Source organism: Dama dama, chromosome 30 (assembly GCF_033118175.1).
Source record: "Dama dama isolate Ldn47 chromosome 30, ASM3311817v1, whole genome shotgun sequence".
NCBI classification, from domain to species: Eukaryota; Metazoa; Chordata; class Mammalia; order Artiodactyla; family Cervidae; genus Dama; species Dama dama.
Window position 1 is genome coordinate 17,027,315 of NC_083710.1, and position 14,837 is coordinate 17,042,151.

The 14,837-nt window shown below is 42.1% G+C and overlaps 1 protein-coding gene across 1 annotated transcript in view; it reads right to left on the reverse strand.

Annotated features, from left to right (window-relative positions):
- Positions 1 to 14,837, reverse strand: part of EPSTI1 (epithelial stromal interaction 1) — a 97,851-nt gene that overhangs the window by 24,477 nt on the left and 58,537 nt on the right. The window contains exon 8 of the mRNA XM_061133513.1: positions 4,865 to 4,948. Within this exon, the coding sequence (XP_060989496.1) occupies positions 4,865 to 4,948 (84 nt within the window). The remainder of the gene's footprint in view (positions 1 to 4,864; positions 4,949 to 14,837) is intronic.

The following is a 14,837-nucleotide window of genomic DNA, read 5'->3' on the forward strand; positions in this document are numbered from 1 at the left end:
AATATCAGAATAATAGAGTAAAAAAAAAGCCATAAAAGCTTTAAATGGTATAAATAATGTCAGAGTTACAGGGACACAGGGATTGCAAAAAGACCACTGAACCACTGAACTGAATGTTCAGAAGGGATTTTATCTTTAGAGAGCAGTTTCAGTAAGAGCATTTATGAATATAAACCAGAACGTAAAGCATTAAGGACAAAGTGGGCAATAAAGATGTGATTATACTAATACTACCTTTGTCTTTTTTTTTTTTTTTCTTCTTGGTAGAAGCAGAAAAGGTGATAGTCCTGAGGATAGCAGAATCAAGGAAGAAGCAGGCTGGCTTATTTATTTTACTATGGCAAGAGTCAGCATGCTTGCTGACAAAAAGTATACTAGTCAACAGAAAATACACTGAAAGTATAGGATGAAGATGATGCTTTTGAACTGTGGTGTTGGAGAAGACTCTTGGGAGTCCCTTGGCCTGCAAGGAGATCCAACCAGTCCTCCTAAAGCAGATCAGTCCTGGGTGTTCATTGGAAGGACTGATGTTGAAGCTGAAACTCCAATACGTTGGCCACCTGATGTAAAGAGCTGACTCATTTGAAACGACTGATGCTGGGAAAGACTGGGGACAGGAGGAGAAGGGGACGACAGAGGATGAGATGGTTGGATGGCATCACTGACTCGATGGACATGGGTTTGGGTGGACTCTAGGAGTTAGTGATGGACAGGGAGGCCTGGCGTGCTGCGATTCATGGGGTCACAAAGAGTCAGACATGACTGAGCAACTGAACTGAACTGATAGGGTGAAAAACTGAAATGAGAAAGTATTAGCCAGTCAGTCGTGTGTGACTCTTTGCGATCTCATGAACTGTAGCCCACCAGGTTCCTCAGTCCACAGAATTCTCCAAACAAGAATACTGGAGTGGGTTCCTATTTCCTACTCCAGGGGATCTTCCCAACCCAGGGATCAAACCCAGATCTCCTGCACTGCAGGCAAATTCTTTACCACCTGAGCCACCAGGGAAGCCAAGGGAATTACAAATAAAGTTTTGGGAGTGGGAATTGAATCAAATGTAAAATACTGAGAAGTTAAAATTAAGGAAGAACCTACTGTCCCCAAAGACCAGAGTCATGGGAGAATGTGAGAGTCAGGGATGGACGGAGCAGATCAACATGCGGTCTCCTCAATTCAACTTAGAGAATCTACTCTCCAATTTCTCCACAGTAGGTGTTCATCAAATACTTGTTGAATCAAGGGAACAAGTAAACACATGAATGTGTGTGTTAGTTCATGAGTCGTGTCTGACTCTTCGCGACCCCATGGACTATAGCTCACCAGACTCCTCTCTCCATGGAATTCTCCAGGCAAGAATACTGGAGTGGGTTGCCATTTCCTTCTCCAGGGGATCTTCCTGACCCAGGGATCGAACCCAGGTCTCCCACACTGCAGGCAGATGCTTTACCATCTGGGCTACTAGGTGAAATCAAACACATGAAAAGATGTGATGATACAAATGTGTTATGTCTCCCTACCATAAACATGATTCTTCTCGTTTTCTTAAGCAAAACCACTGAAGTGATAATGAGTGACAGACTCTAATGGCCAGGGAACCTTCCAGTGGACATTTTTTAACAATAGACTGAGCAAAAAGGGAGAGAAGCAAAAATAAGGTAAATGTCCTTATGTATTCTACCATTATTGAAGTCCCTAGTGATGGAACTATCTATACACTCATTATTCACTTTACTGAAAGCTTCAGTAAGTAAAAGGGAATAATTTATGTAAAAAGAAAATGTTTAATCAATAACCAGAAAAATATATATGTATCAATATTTGTCTGACTCCAGAAGAAAAACAAGATTAAGAAATAAAAAGCTTAATTCACTGTTTAAAATAACTGCTCAACCTGAAAATTAAATAGCAAATCTGATTTTCTAATCTGTTGAGCATGCTCTTTGTAAAATGTTCTACATTTAAAGGTTTTCACATTCTAAATATACCAAACTTTATAAAACAGTATTTAAGATTCACTAGTAGTTATTTTAAAATATATCATGTCTACACTGATTTGTAACACTCCCCTTAGTATCTGAGTACCTCAGGATGTGGTAATAAGTCTAAAGATCACAGAAAAATATTAATACTTCCATGTCATTTGATGGACATCATTGAAAATATAACTTAAATATATACTAGATTCAGTTTCTACTTGCTAATTACTAGACTCTTACATTAACACTGCTTATTTAACTGTGGATTTCAATATGAAGACTTTGTCAAAGCCTTAAAAATAATTTTTTTTTTAAAACACCAAGAGATGAAAATGCTTCGTGGCTTCTTTATTGCTTATCATGCTTGTATTCAGTCGCTAAGTCATGTCCAAGTCTTTGCTACCCCATGGACTGTAGCCCATCAGACGCCTATGTCCATGGGATTCTCCAGGGGACCTTTCAGACCCGGGATCAGACCCACATCTCCTGCAGGCAGGCTCCTTAGCACTGAGCCACCAGAGGCACCTCAATGGCACTTGGCTGAGTAATTAAGCCTGGTAAGTGGCTTAATGACTAAACTGACAACTTAATTATTTCTTTCAGCAGTTTAACAGTTGAACCGCACATGGAACAATGGACTGGATCCAAATTGGGAAAAGAGTACGTTAAGGCTGTATATTGTTACCCTGCTTATTTAACTTATATGCAGAGTACATCATGTGAAATGCTGGGCTGGATGAAGCACAAACTGGAATCAAGATTGCCGGGAGAAATATCAATAACCTCAGATATGCAGATGACACCACCCTTATGGCAGAAAGTGAAGAAGAACTAAAGAGCCTCTTGATGAAAGTGAAAGAGGAGAGTGAAAAAGCTGCTTGAAACTCAGCATTCAAAAAACTAAGTTCATGGCATCTGGTCCCATCACCTCATGGCAAATAGATGGGGAAACAATGGAAACAGAGACTTTATTTTCTTGAGCTTCAGAATCACGGCAGATGGTGACTGCAGTCATGAAATTAAAAGACATTCGATCCTTGGAAGAAAAGCTCTGAGCAACCTAGACAGCATATTAAAAAGCAGAGACATTACTGACAAAGGTCCATCTAGTCAAAGCTATGTTTTTTCCAGTAGTCATGTATGGATGTGAGAGTTGGACCATAAAGAAAGCTGAATGCTAAAGAATTGATGTTTCTGAACTATGGTGTTGGAGAAGACTCTTGAGAGTCCCTCGGGGTGCAAGGAGATCAAGCCAGTCCATCCTCAAAGAAATCAGTCCTGAATATTCACTGGAAGGACTGATGCTGAAGCTGAAGCCCTAATACTTTGGCCACCTGATGCAAAGAACTGACTCATTGGAAAAGACCCTGATGCTGGGAAAGGTTGAAGGCAGGAGGAGAAGGGGATGACAGAGGATGAGATGGTTGGATGGCATCACCAACTCGATGAACATGAGTTTGAGCAAGCTCCAGGAGTTGGTGGTGATGGACAGGGAGGCCTGGTGTGCTGCAGTGTGTGGGGTCATAAAGAGTCAGACATGACTGAGTGACTGAACTGAACTAAACGGATGCACAAAACAACTCAGTGACAACCACTTATTTTGTATGTTGGATGAAACTATGAGAAAGTAAGGGCTTGACCTCTGTTGGGAGGAGGGTAGCACTCAAAGGGTCAGTTATAACAACAAAAATTAGTACACATTTCATAATATGAATATGTTATAATATGATTTCCACACTCAATTGCTATAATAAGTTACCTTGTGGAGCAAAGACATAAGGGGAAAAATCACACCAAATTAAGGAAATCAGAATGGGTGTTAGAATTCAAAGTAACTGAATAATTGAAGAAACAGACTTGAGGGATATCCTGGAAGAAATGACAGGATATATTAAGTACAAATAGAGCAAGAAAAAAGTTGCAAAATAAATATGGGGAAGATAATGGTCTCCCACTAGCTGAACAAATTTTTTTTGCTTTTTTAAAGGACCTGAAATAAAGTGGCCCCTTGGAGCTGACTCCCATCTCTCTCATCACTCCCATCCTTGGTTGAGGAGTCTCTGAGCCTGTGAATCAAAGGCAGGTATGACCATCAAGTCACAATACTGTTTTCAGTTACCCTGTCAGAAATTTCCTATTATAATAAGTACTTTTCTCAGTGTTCATTTCCCTGATTTCTATTGCTCATTTTATTTGGAATACTGTGATTTTTTTGAAACACCTCACATATTTGTATATGTGTAGAGTATGCATTGTTTCATTCTTTGGGTATTTTTAGATGAACATTTAAGCCAGTGTCACGATTTTGTGTGCCTGCTTTTTTTTTTCATTATGCATTATCGTGGTCTCTGGACATTATTTGCAATATCATATATCTTTAATTTAAAAAATGGCAGTGGCATTTGTTATATTTTGTATACCAGAGGTTCCCAAGTGTCCTGGAACTCCACTTAATATTCTGCAACAACATAACTGGGAAAAGAATTTGAAAAAGTATAGATACATGTTTATGCGTGTAACTGAATCACTTTGTTATATACCTGAAACTAACACATTTTTAATCAACTATACTCCAATACAAAATAAAAAGTTAAAAAAAAAGAAGTTCCCAAGTGTTCTGTCATCTTCTCCCTGAACCGGTGGCACCAACTACAGCAGATACACTGTAGCCCTCTGAGGCTAAGCAAGTAGCAGGAGCCAAGAAGTAGCTGAACAGAAGCCGCCATCACACCACCATACTCTTAAAGCATGCTCACATCTCACCATTTCTAACACCTGTGGTGTTTTGTTTTGTTTTTAGGATTTTCATGTATGTAAATATTTCTGTTCTCAAGCCCTTCAACATTATCTAGTACCACAACTAAATACTAATATGGTCTTTGAATACCTTCTGGTGCTGTTCTTCCTTCATCTTTTGCAATTTTTGATTTTCTTCTTCCTTTAGAGTATCCACATAAGCCCGTCTTCTGGCCTGTAATGGTATAGAAAAAAAAGAATCATGAGAAAAAGCATCACCACAATGTCTGATGCCTACTGTGGGTCCAGTTCTAACAGCTCGACCTGAGCATACAGCAGGCTCTCCATGTACACTTGCTTAAAATTGAGTGATTTATGCATACGTCTGCAGATGCCCCTTGGGATGTACAGGAAGAGACGAGTATAAGCACAACCATCCAGCACACTTTAAAGGATGCTCTAAACGTTTGTTTAATTAGGCTTTAAAAAATATCCCCTCAGAGATAATCAACATAGTTTATTCCTTCTCGTTAGAAGGATTTGAAGCAGAGGAAAGTTAAATATATTTTTTCAAGACTATTTCAACAAGCTGATGAATATCAGAGGCAAGCAGTGGTGACACTGACCGCAGAAGCACAGACGTGTCTGCTGCTCATTAATGCGGTCCTGTTGATGCTGTGTGATTCCAGAGACGAATTTCTCTCCCGGTCTCTGTGTCCCTAATCTGTACCTGGAGTTCATTTCTGTGCCTGAGAGGGAAAGCAAAGTCCGTTCAGGAGCACAGAAGCCATCATTTCTGGCTGAATTAGGACCTTGAGGGGGAAGCTCGGAAGAGTCAGCACACACAGTAAGGCGTCCTTCAGTCCCAGTGACCCTCCATGTCAGGGTCCCCCCACCCCTCCATGGGCACAGAGACCACATGTGCTGGAATTGATGAGATTTCAAGTATTCCGTCTGTTCCTTTGTCATGCCCTTTCTCTCCCTCACACTGATTTGCAGCCCACCCTCAGGAAGGCAGAGAGGGCAGCCTGATAAGCTAACACGTGGGAAATCCATTATTCTCATAAAACTACCCGCAGCATCATGGCAGCAGCGACATATTTCAGGCCCTAGTTCTTTGGACTAATAATCCATAAAGCTTCTGTAGCCTGGTCCCCCCTTTTCCCTTACTATAATTTTTCTCAAGTACTTCTTAATTCATTCCTCCATCTCTGTCACTATAAAGCCCATCTTCCAGCAAATACGAAGCACTCGCCGGAAAGAGAGATTCTCAGGATGCCTCAGCTGTAGCACTACTAAGTAGAACTGCGGCACTCCAGATGTGTCCAGTGTGTTCAGAAAGCCCACATATATCCAAACCCTGCCATGTTAGACAGGCACACGCATCCTAGGACTTTATCCATATCCTGAATACAAGGGGACTGTGATAAGATATAAACGGTAGGGAATCATTCTCTAGTGACCCTTTATTTTTATATGAGAAGGTCTGAAAGGAGGGAAGAGAGGCTGGTAGCACATTCTCTATTCAAGGGAGTAAAAGGAGGAATAAGAGATTTAGTTAAAGCAGATAAGATGACTTAAGTGAGGAACCTATTTGTATACCTTCCTTTTAAACTCAACCTGTTGAGTTTCTTATCAGAATATGGGTCCTGGGCTTCCCAGGTGGTGCAGTGTTAAAGAATCCATCTGCCAATGCAGGAGACACAACAGATGGGGGTTTTATCCCTGGGTCGGGAAGATTCTCTAGAGTAGGAAGTGGCAACCCACTCCAGGATTCTTGGATGGAAATTCCACGTCAGAGGAGTCTGGCAGGCTACAGTCTGTGGGGTCAAGAAGAGTTGGAAGTGACTGAGTACACATGGGCACAGCACACAATATTTGACTTATAAAAAAGTGGTTAGACACATAAAGTGTCAATGAAAAAGCCACAGAATCTGGGCAGTTCACAAGGCATCTCAACTACGAAGAGTTCAAAGTTACTTGCAGGCCCAATGCTTGCTTACCCAGCTGTGATCCCTAGGCAGGACAGGAAGTTCTCTTCAAAAATACGGGCAACGACTCTTGATCACTGGTTTTCTTTATTTTTATTATCACAATGAGATTTTAATCTTGACTGTTGTGTGTGCGTGTATGGGTATCACTAGCTTTCTTAAAGTCTCAGAAATTTATATGTAATTATATTCATATAATTTTTCTATCAAAAAGTATTAACATATTAATGATAAATTTATTACTCAACTACATTTGTGCTTATCCTCCCCCACAAGCTATACTAATAATATATTCATTCAATAAGCAATGTTTCAACCTCCTATGCACAATCCCTGAGGTCAGATAGGACCCCCGGCCTCAAGTACTTATAGCCTAGTGTGGAAGTCAGACAGAAAGATTAATAAGATTAATGATTACAGTATAGCATGAGAGGTATTGTGATAAGGGATGCTAAAAAGAAGGGCATTGAATTAAAGCAGATCAAGGACACCTTCTCAAAGCGGGAGACATCAGGTTGTGTTTTAAAAAGTAGGAATCAGACTAAGCAGGGGCGGGACATTGTGTGAATAAATGAAAAATGACATTGTATTATACTAGGTTGTTCGGGCTGTCATAACAAAGAACCACAGACCGGGTGGCTTAAACAACAGATGTTTATTGCCTCACATGGAAGCTAAAAGTCTAAAATCAAGGTGTCTACAAAGTTGGCTTCTTTCTTTTAAAATTTTTATTGGAGTATAGTTGCTTTACAATGTGATGTCAGGTTCTACTGTACTGTGAATCAGCTATATGAATACACATATCCCCTTTTCTGGACGTCCTTCCCATTTAGGTCACCACAGAACACAGAAGAGAGTTTCCTGCACTATACAGTAGGTCCTCAGTTATCTATTTTATACGCAGTGTCAGTAGTGTATGTATGTTTCTTCTGATGGCTGCAAGGGAGGGATCTATGCCTCCCTCCTTGCTTACAGATGACAGTCTTCTCACGTCTCTTCACATCATCCCCCCTCTATACATGTCTGCTCCTGTGACCTTTCCTAGTGGATTAGATCTCATTTTAACTTAACGTCCTCTGTAAAGACCCTGTCTCCAAGTAAGCGCACATGCTGAGGTACTGGCAGTTACGACTTCAGCATATAAATTTTGAGGGGACACAATTCAATCCATAATAAGCACTGCGTTCCCATTTCAGATGGTGAAGTGAATATGTTTCTGCTCCATGGTTTTCTCAGAAGTTACCCTAAACAGAGGAGGAACTGAAACAAACATAAGCCCTAGTTTCAAAAACCCAAGAGAAACCAGTGTTCTCCGACAAAAGATCCATGAGGACAAAGTAGATGAAGAAACACTAAGTGGCCAGGAGAGCAAAGAGCAAATCTAAAGCCTTGCTGCAGCGGGTGGTGAAGCTGGGGGAGTGATGCAGGAGCCACAGGAAGGCAGCTTGCCCCACAGAGCAATGTGAGGGCCCCAGAGATAGATGTACCAGCGACCAGGAAGGTGGAGGGATGAGAGGAAGGCGCCCACGTCTGCTTCCACCCAGACAATTCGGGTGCTAATGCTCCCAGCCTGACAGGAAATCAAAAGTGTATCCTCTGGATCAACTAAACCAGACAGGCCTAGAACAGAAGGCAGCCATGTTCAGATCCCAGGGTGAGAATGAAAGGATTGTGTAAACTCCTGCATACCAGGCTGTGAGCCTCTGGGCACCCTTCTTTGAACTTTTATACTGCTCCCTGCACTGTTTCCTCTGAGACATAGAGGGTGATATTTTATCCATGAAACAAGAACAGGTTGCTGGTTTTTTGTTTTTAATGCAACAAAGAAAAGGAGCTCTTAGAAATTAAAAATATCTCCTCTTCCCCACAAAAAGACAAACAAGTAAAATATTTAGAAGATAAAGTCAATAAAATGTGTGAGATAACAGAAAAAATTATGTATACTTAAAAATGTTATATACATTTTGTATATAGCGTATATGGCAGGCTGTTGTTGTTCAGGCACTAAGTCATGTCTGACTCTTTACAGCCCCATTGACTGCAGCACGCCAGGCTTCCCTGTCCTTTACTATCTCCCAGAGTTTGCTCAGATTCCTGTCCATTGAGTCAGTGATGCTATCTAACCAACTCATCCTCTGCTGTCCTCTTCTCCTTTTGTCTTCAATCTTTCCTAGCATCAGAGTCGTTCCAAAACATAAATACAGCAGATATATATATATATATATATATATATATATATATATAGAGAGAGAGAGAGAGAGAGAGAGAGAGAGAGAGAGAGAGAGAGAGAGAGAGATAACTGCCCTAAGTTCCTGGTACAGAGCTCAGAGCTCCTGAAACCTTTATAATTTCCTAAATGATAAGAGCTTTCAGAGCATCTCTTGTTCCATCTTTGGTCTTTGACCCCATCTCTGACTCAGGGCTCCTAAAACCCTATAATTTCCTAAGTGATCAGACCACGAGGAATGCCTTTTGTTCTACTGAGGCAACTCCATGTGGGCTCCTGAATGATTCCTGCATGGGGCCTGGTCACCAGAAGAACCAAGTCATGGTTAGATGTTTGGAATTTTCAGTCTCAAACGTCCATCCTCCAGAGAAGAAAAAAAGCTGGAAATGGAATTAATAACTGATCATGCCTATAAGAGGAAGCCTCCATAAAAGTCCCAGAAATATAGGGGTTCAAGGAACTGTTGAGTAGATGCACATACCCGTATATAAATATCCACCAGGAGGGTGGCCACATCCCAACCCCACAGGGACAGAAGCTGCATAGAACCCTCCCTGGCCGTTCCCTGTATCTTTCCTCATCTGGCTGTTCATCTGTATCCTTTATCATACCCTTTAATAAACTGGTAAACATAAGTAAGTATAGAGTAGAATGAGTTCTGTGAGTGGCTCTAGCAAATTAATTAAATCCCAAGTGCAGGTCATGGGAACTTCTTTTTTGGCTGTACTCCATGGCATGCAGGATCCTAGTTCCCCAACCATGGGTTGAACCTGAATCCTCTCAATGGAAATGTGGAGTTTTAACCACTGGACTGAGCACCAGGGAAGCCCCTTGTGGATACTTTGGATTTAGAAGCTCTGGGTCCCCTTGGGACCAATCACTTGTGACTGGCATCTGAAGTGGGGAGCAGTCCTGTGGGACTGAGTCCTTAGCCTGTGAGATCTGATGCTATCTCCAGGCAGAGAGTGTCAGAACTGAGTTAAATTGTGGGACACTTAGCTGATGTTGCAGAACTGCTTGGTGGGGAAAACACGACACACGTTTTGTATCAGAAGTGCTGTGTGTGTGTGTGTGTGAGAGAGAGAGAGAGCATGCACACGAGGTAGTGTAGGAGTTAAGGATACACTTAGGAGGGAAAAGATTAGAGTTTTTTCTAATTCAGTATGCCAGGAAGCAAGTGACTAACACACACACACAAGGGGGCGGGGGGAGTAGTCAAAGATAAATTAGAGGGGAAAAAATACTTTTTTATGAAAAAGTTAGAAGATAAATCAAGGAAGCCTAAGATTTGAATAATAAGAATCCCATAAAGAGAAAATGAAAGGAAATAAATCAAAGAAATAACACAAGAAAATCATCTAAAACTAGAGATAGATTTCCAGACTGAAAATGAATAAAAATGACCCTCACACTAAGGCACATCATTATGCAATTACAGAATACCAGAAAAAAATAAAACAGAAGGAGATACAGAAATATTTCCAGGGGAAGCAAGGGAAAGCCCCCACATAAGTACTAAATTCAGATAGCCTTGCATTCCTTAGGAACGAATAACTCAAAGTCAGAAGAGCAATGCCTTCAAAATGGTAAAGGAAAATTATTTGCAATTTGGAATACTTACTGGAAAATTGCAAGCTGAGTATGAGGGTTGAATAAAGATAGTTTCAGACATGTAAGGACTTGAACATACATCTTCTCTTGGGAAGCTACTACTAAATAATATGCCCCACCAACACAAAGAAATAAAGCAAAAAAGAAAAAAAGAAGAAGAAATGCGACCCAGAAATCAGGGAACCCAACACAGGAAAGCAATAAAAGCAATTCCCTGGATGATTTTAAAGCCCTGATTCTCATCCTTGGCTGCACACTAGAATCATCTGGGGAGCTTTAAAAACCTAACGCCCAGGCCACAATACAGCAGGAGCCCTGGGGGCGTGACCCAGGCATCAGGGAGCTTTAAAGTCCCCCCACCCATATGATTCCAGTGAATGGCTGAGGTTGGGAACTATTCCTTGAAAGGACAGTCCCAGAACAATAACGCTGTAGGAGGCTTCAAAATCAACCAGCCCAGGTGAAGTGAGGAGGGAGGTTTGCAAAAGGGAAAGAAACCCAGAATTGACAAGTTAATCTGACAGTCACAAAGTGGAAAATTGTATGGAAATTTGCATCAAGAGGCACTTTGTAGAACACTCACAAAAGCTAAAGGAAGGCAGTCAGATATTCTAAGGAAACAAAGAAAATGAAAAATAAAATGAAAGATTTCCAAAGTTATAAAAGAGAGAAAATGTAAATTATAACTGGCTTGGCAGTGAAAACTATTTGCAGAGTCATAATAAAGGAAAGCCTGAGATACTGAATGATTAGATGGGGAGAATCAGGGGAAAAAATTCATAAGATTTAAAATAGATGAATCAACAGATAGCCATATACTTTACTAACATCAGTTCAGTTCAGTTCAGTCGCTCAGTCGTGTCCAACTCTTTACGACCCCATGGACTGCAGCGCTCCAGGCCTCCCTGTCCATCACCAACTCCCAGAGTTTACTCAAACTCATGTCCATTGAGTCGGTGATGCCATCCAGCCATCTCATCCTCTGTCGTCCCCTTCTCCTCCTGCCCCAATCTCTCCCAGCATCAGGGTCTTTTCCAGTGAGTCAGTTCTTCACATCAGGTGGCCAAAGTATTGGAGTTTCAGCTTCAGCATCAGTCCTCGCAATGAATATTCAGGACTGATTTCCTTTAGGATGAACTCATTGGATCTCCTAGCAGTCCAAGGGCATCTCAAGAATCTTCTCCAACACCACAGTTCAAAAGCATCAATTCTTTGGCACTCAGCTTTCTTTATAGAAAACTTAATTAACATATTCAGAGCCAAATAACAAAAGACAGCTAAGGGAGTGTGGCTGGATGAATAACGGCCCCCTCAAAGAGCTCCACATCCTAACCCCTGCACACTGTCTGTGAAAGTGTTAGTCGCTCAGTCTTGTCCGATTCTTTGCAACCCCATGGACTGTAGTCCACCAGGCTTCTCAGTCCATGGAATTCTCCAGACAAGAATACTGGAGTGGGTAGCCATTCCCTTCCCCAGGGGATCTTCCCGACCCAGGGATTGAACCCAGGTCTCCTGTGTTGCAGGCAGATTCTTTACCATCTGAGTCACCAGGGAAGCCTCAGAAGCTGTCAGTGTTACCTTATATGACAAAAGGGACTTTGTAGAAATCAAGAATCGGGACACAGAGAGAGGCACCTGTGTGGTACAGGTAGAACCAATAGAATCACAGTGGTCCCTATAAGAGGAAGGCAAGAAGGTCAGAGTAGAGAGGAGGTGATATGATGATGAGATTAGAGTGAGCAACAGGTCAAGGAAGGGGCTTCCCAGGTGGCTCAGTAGTAAAGAATCTGCCTGCCAATGCAGGAGACACAAGAGACGCAGGTACCATCCCTGGGTAGGGAAGATCCCCTGGAAGAGGAAATGGCAACCCACTCCAGTATTCTTGCCTGGAGAATTCCATGGACACAGGAGCCTGGTGGGCTGCAGTCCGTGGGGTCACAAAGAGTTGGACACAACTGAGCAGATAACACACACACACACACACACACACACACACACACACACACACACACACACACACACACACACACACACACACGGGTTAAGGAAACAAAGAATGGCAGCAGCAGCCAAGAGATACTGGGAGAGGCAAAGAGCAGATTCCTCCTCAAGCCTCCAGAAGAAATCAGCCCTACTGACACCCTGAATTCAGTCCCTTCCTCCTCACATCTGACTTCTGACCTCCAGAACTGCAGAGATTCCATTTGTGTTTGAAGCCCCTAAAATGGCAAAAATTCACTACAGCAGCAAAGGAAATGTTTTACTAAGAATGTAAAGAACTGGAATAGAAGTGGGTTTGAATGGCATGTGAGGGACCTGTGCCTTTCAGTGTTGACTTTTTAAAGGACTTGTGACACACGGATGGAAATTAAAGCAACCTGCAGTAAGTGTCCAGAGTGGTGGCCGTGAGAGTGGTGGCAGTAGTGGCCAGAAAGGCATGAACTAGAGAGCAGTGCTCCTCAAACGTAAACGTGCACACACGTCAGCTATGCCCATGTTAAACTCTAGGTGTTGATTCAAGTCTGGAGCATCATTCGGGCACCGCCTCTACTGCTGGGCCATGGCCCACACCCGGAGCAGCAGAGACCTAGACTGCAGGACCACAGAGAGGTGGGTTGTGGGGGGAGAAGGTGGAGGGACAGAGGCACAGATAGGGCTTTGTGTATAAGCTAAGGCATTTTGACTTGACTTTTGAGGACAGGGGGAGCCATGGGACTACAGGATGAGGTGGTATTTTTCTCAAAGGATTAATCTCGGTAGAAGAGGCAGGGGGAAGCCAACCAGAGACTGGCTGTAAACTGATGGTGCAACTGGAAACATTCTATGATATGACTCGGGGCGGGGGGGTATGATGCTGCTGGTACATCTGCTTCCACACCCAGTATTAGAGAACTACATCCGTCCATGTGTGAGTGAACACTGTGAATTCCTCCTCTCTGACGTTCTGACCTACAGGAATTTCCTTGTTTTTTACATTGGCATCATATATAGTATTTATTAAATTCCCATCTGCCATGGTAGCCCCACATTTAAAGAAGTGGGAAGAACAACCATTTTCTCAGGAAAGTTGCATTATGTAGTAAAACTGAAATAGCTTAAAAAAAAAATTGAAACCTTGCAGCTCCTCACACCCCACATATTTGGGTATCACGCAGTGTCACCTTCTGCACATTGACCATAGTTAAAGCAAACTGCAGGTGTCTTCCTTTAAATTCAGAGGTGTAGTGTGCATATTTGATTTTCCTAAAGCATTAAAAAAATGGTTCTGCAATGCATTCTCTGATGAATTGTATGCATATGGATTAGATAGTATGAGAAGACTATAATATGGGTAACAAGTCAGTAAATATATTGAACACCCACAAAATATTAATACTTTGGTGTCAAAATGGGAGCAGCTGTTGAATGCTGTTGGTGAGGAGCTATCCTGTGTGCAATCCTGCCCCATATTTTCTATTAACAGCCTGAGGATCTTATGACTAAGGCACTAATCAATCCACAGGAAATGCAGCTCTGGGAGAGATTACTAATGCTTGGACAACAATATTGAAATTCCAGGAGGATCTTGTTCAATTGAAGAAATGAGCCAAAATCAATAGTGCAAGCACATAGGTGTTTCAGTCATAGGATTCAAGACCCTTCAAACAGAAATCAAGACCATCCTGCCAGCCAAACACCCAGGTGGTAAAGCTATCCAATGCCTGTCTTGCCTCCCCTCCTCCATCATGAAAAGGCCGTGTAGACACATGTCAAAGAACATCTCTACACGGGATTAATCCTACTACCTACAGCTCCTCAAAACTTCTTCCTCCAGTACCCTGCAATGAGAGGGACGATGGATTTGATATGACTGGTGGAGCCCACATTTAGCAAATCTGGACTTTGGAACACCGTGATCTTCAATGCAGGGGAAAAATAAGAAGCAATGAGAGGTTTCTGGTAAGAGTAGAATGACCTTTTCCCAAGGAGCATCATAGTATCTTCCTGACATTTTAAAATGCAGTCACTAAAGAGAAGGAGGGCTGGGGGAAGAGGACAATCAGACATATCTAACAGCCTCTCATTTACCTACCCAGACCCTGAAAAGCTGTCTTTCTAAAACCTAAAACAACCTTTTCTTTCAATTACAACCCTTTCCCATGGTCATCCTTGCCCCCACTTGGTCAGTCAGTAACCAAGCTCTTCCCTTTTCACCTCCTAAGCGTTCCTCTGACCTACACTCTCATCTCCATCCTCTCACCCACCACTCTACTTCAGACCTTCATCATTGCTCGCTGAGTCTAATACGGAAGCCT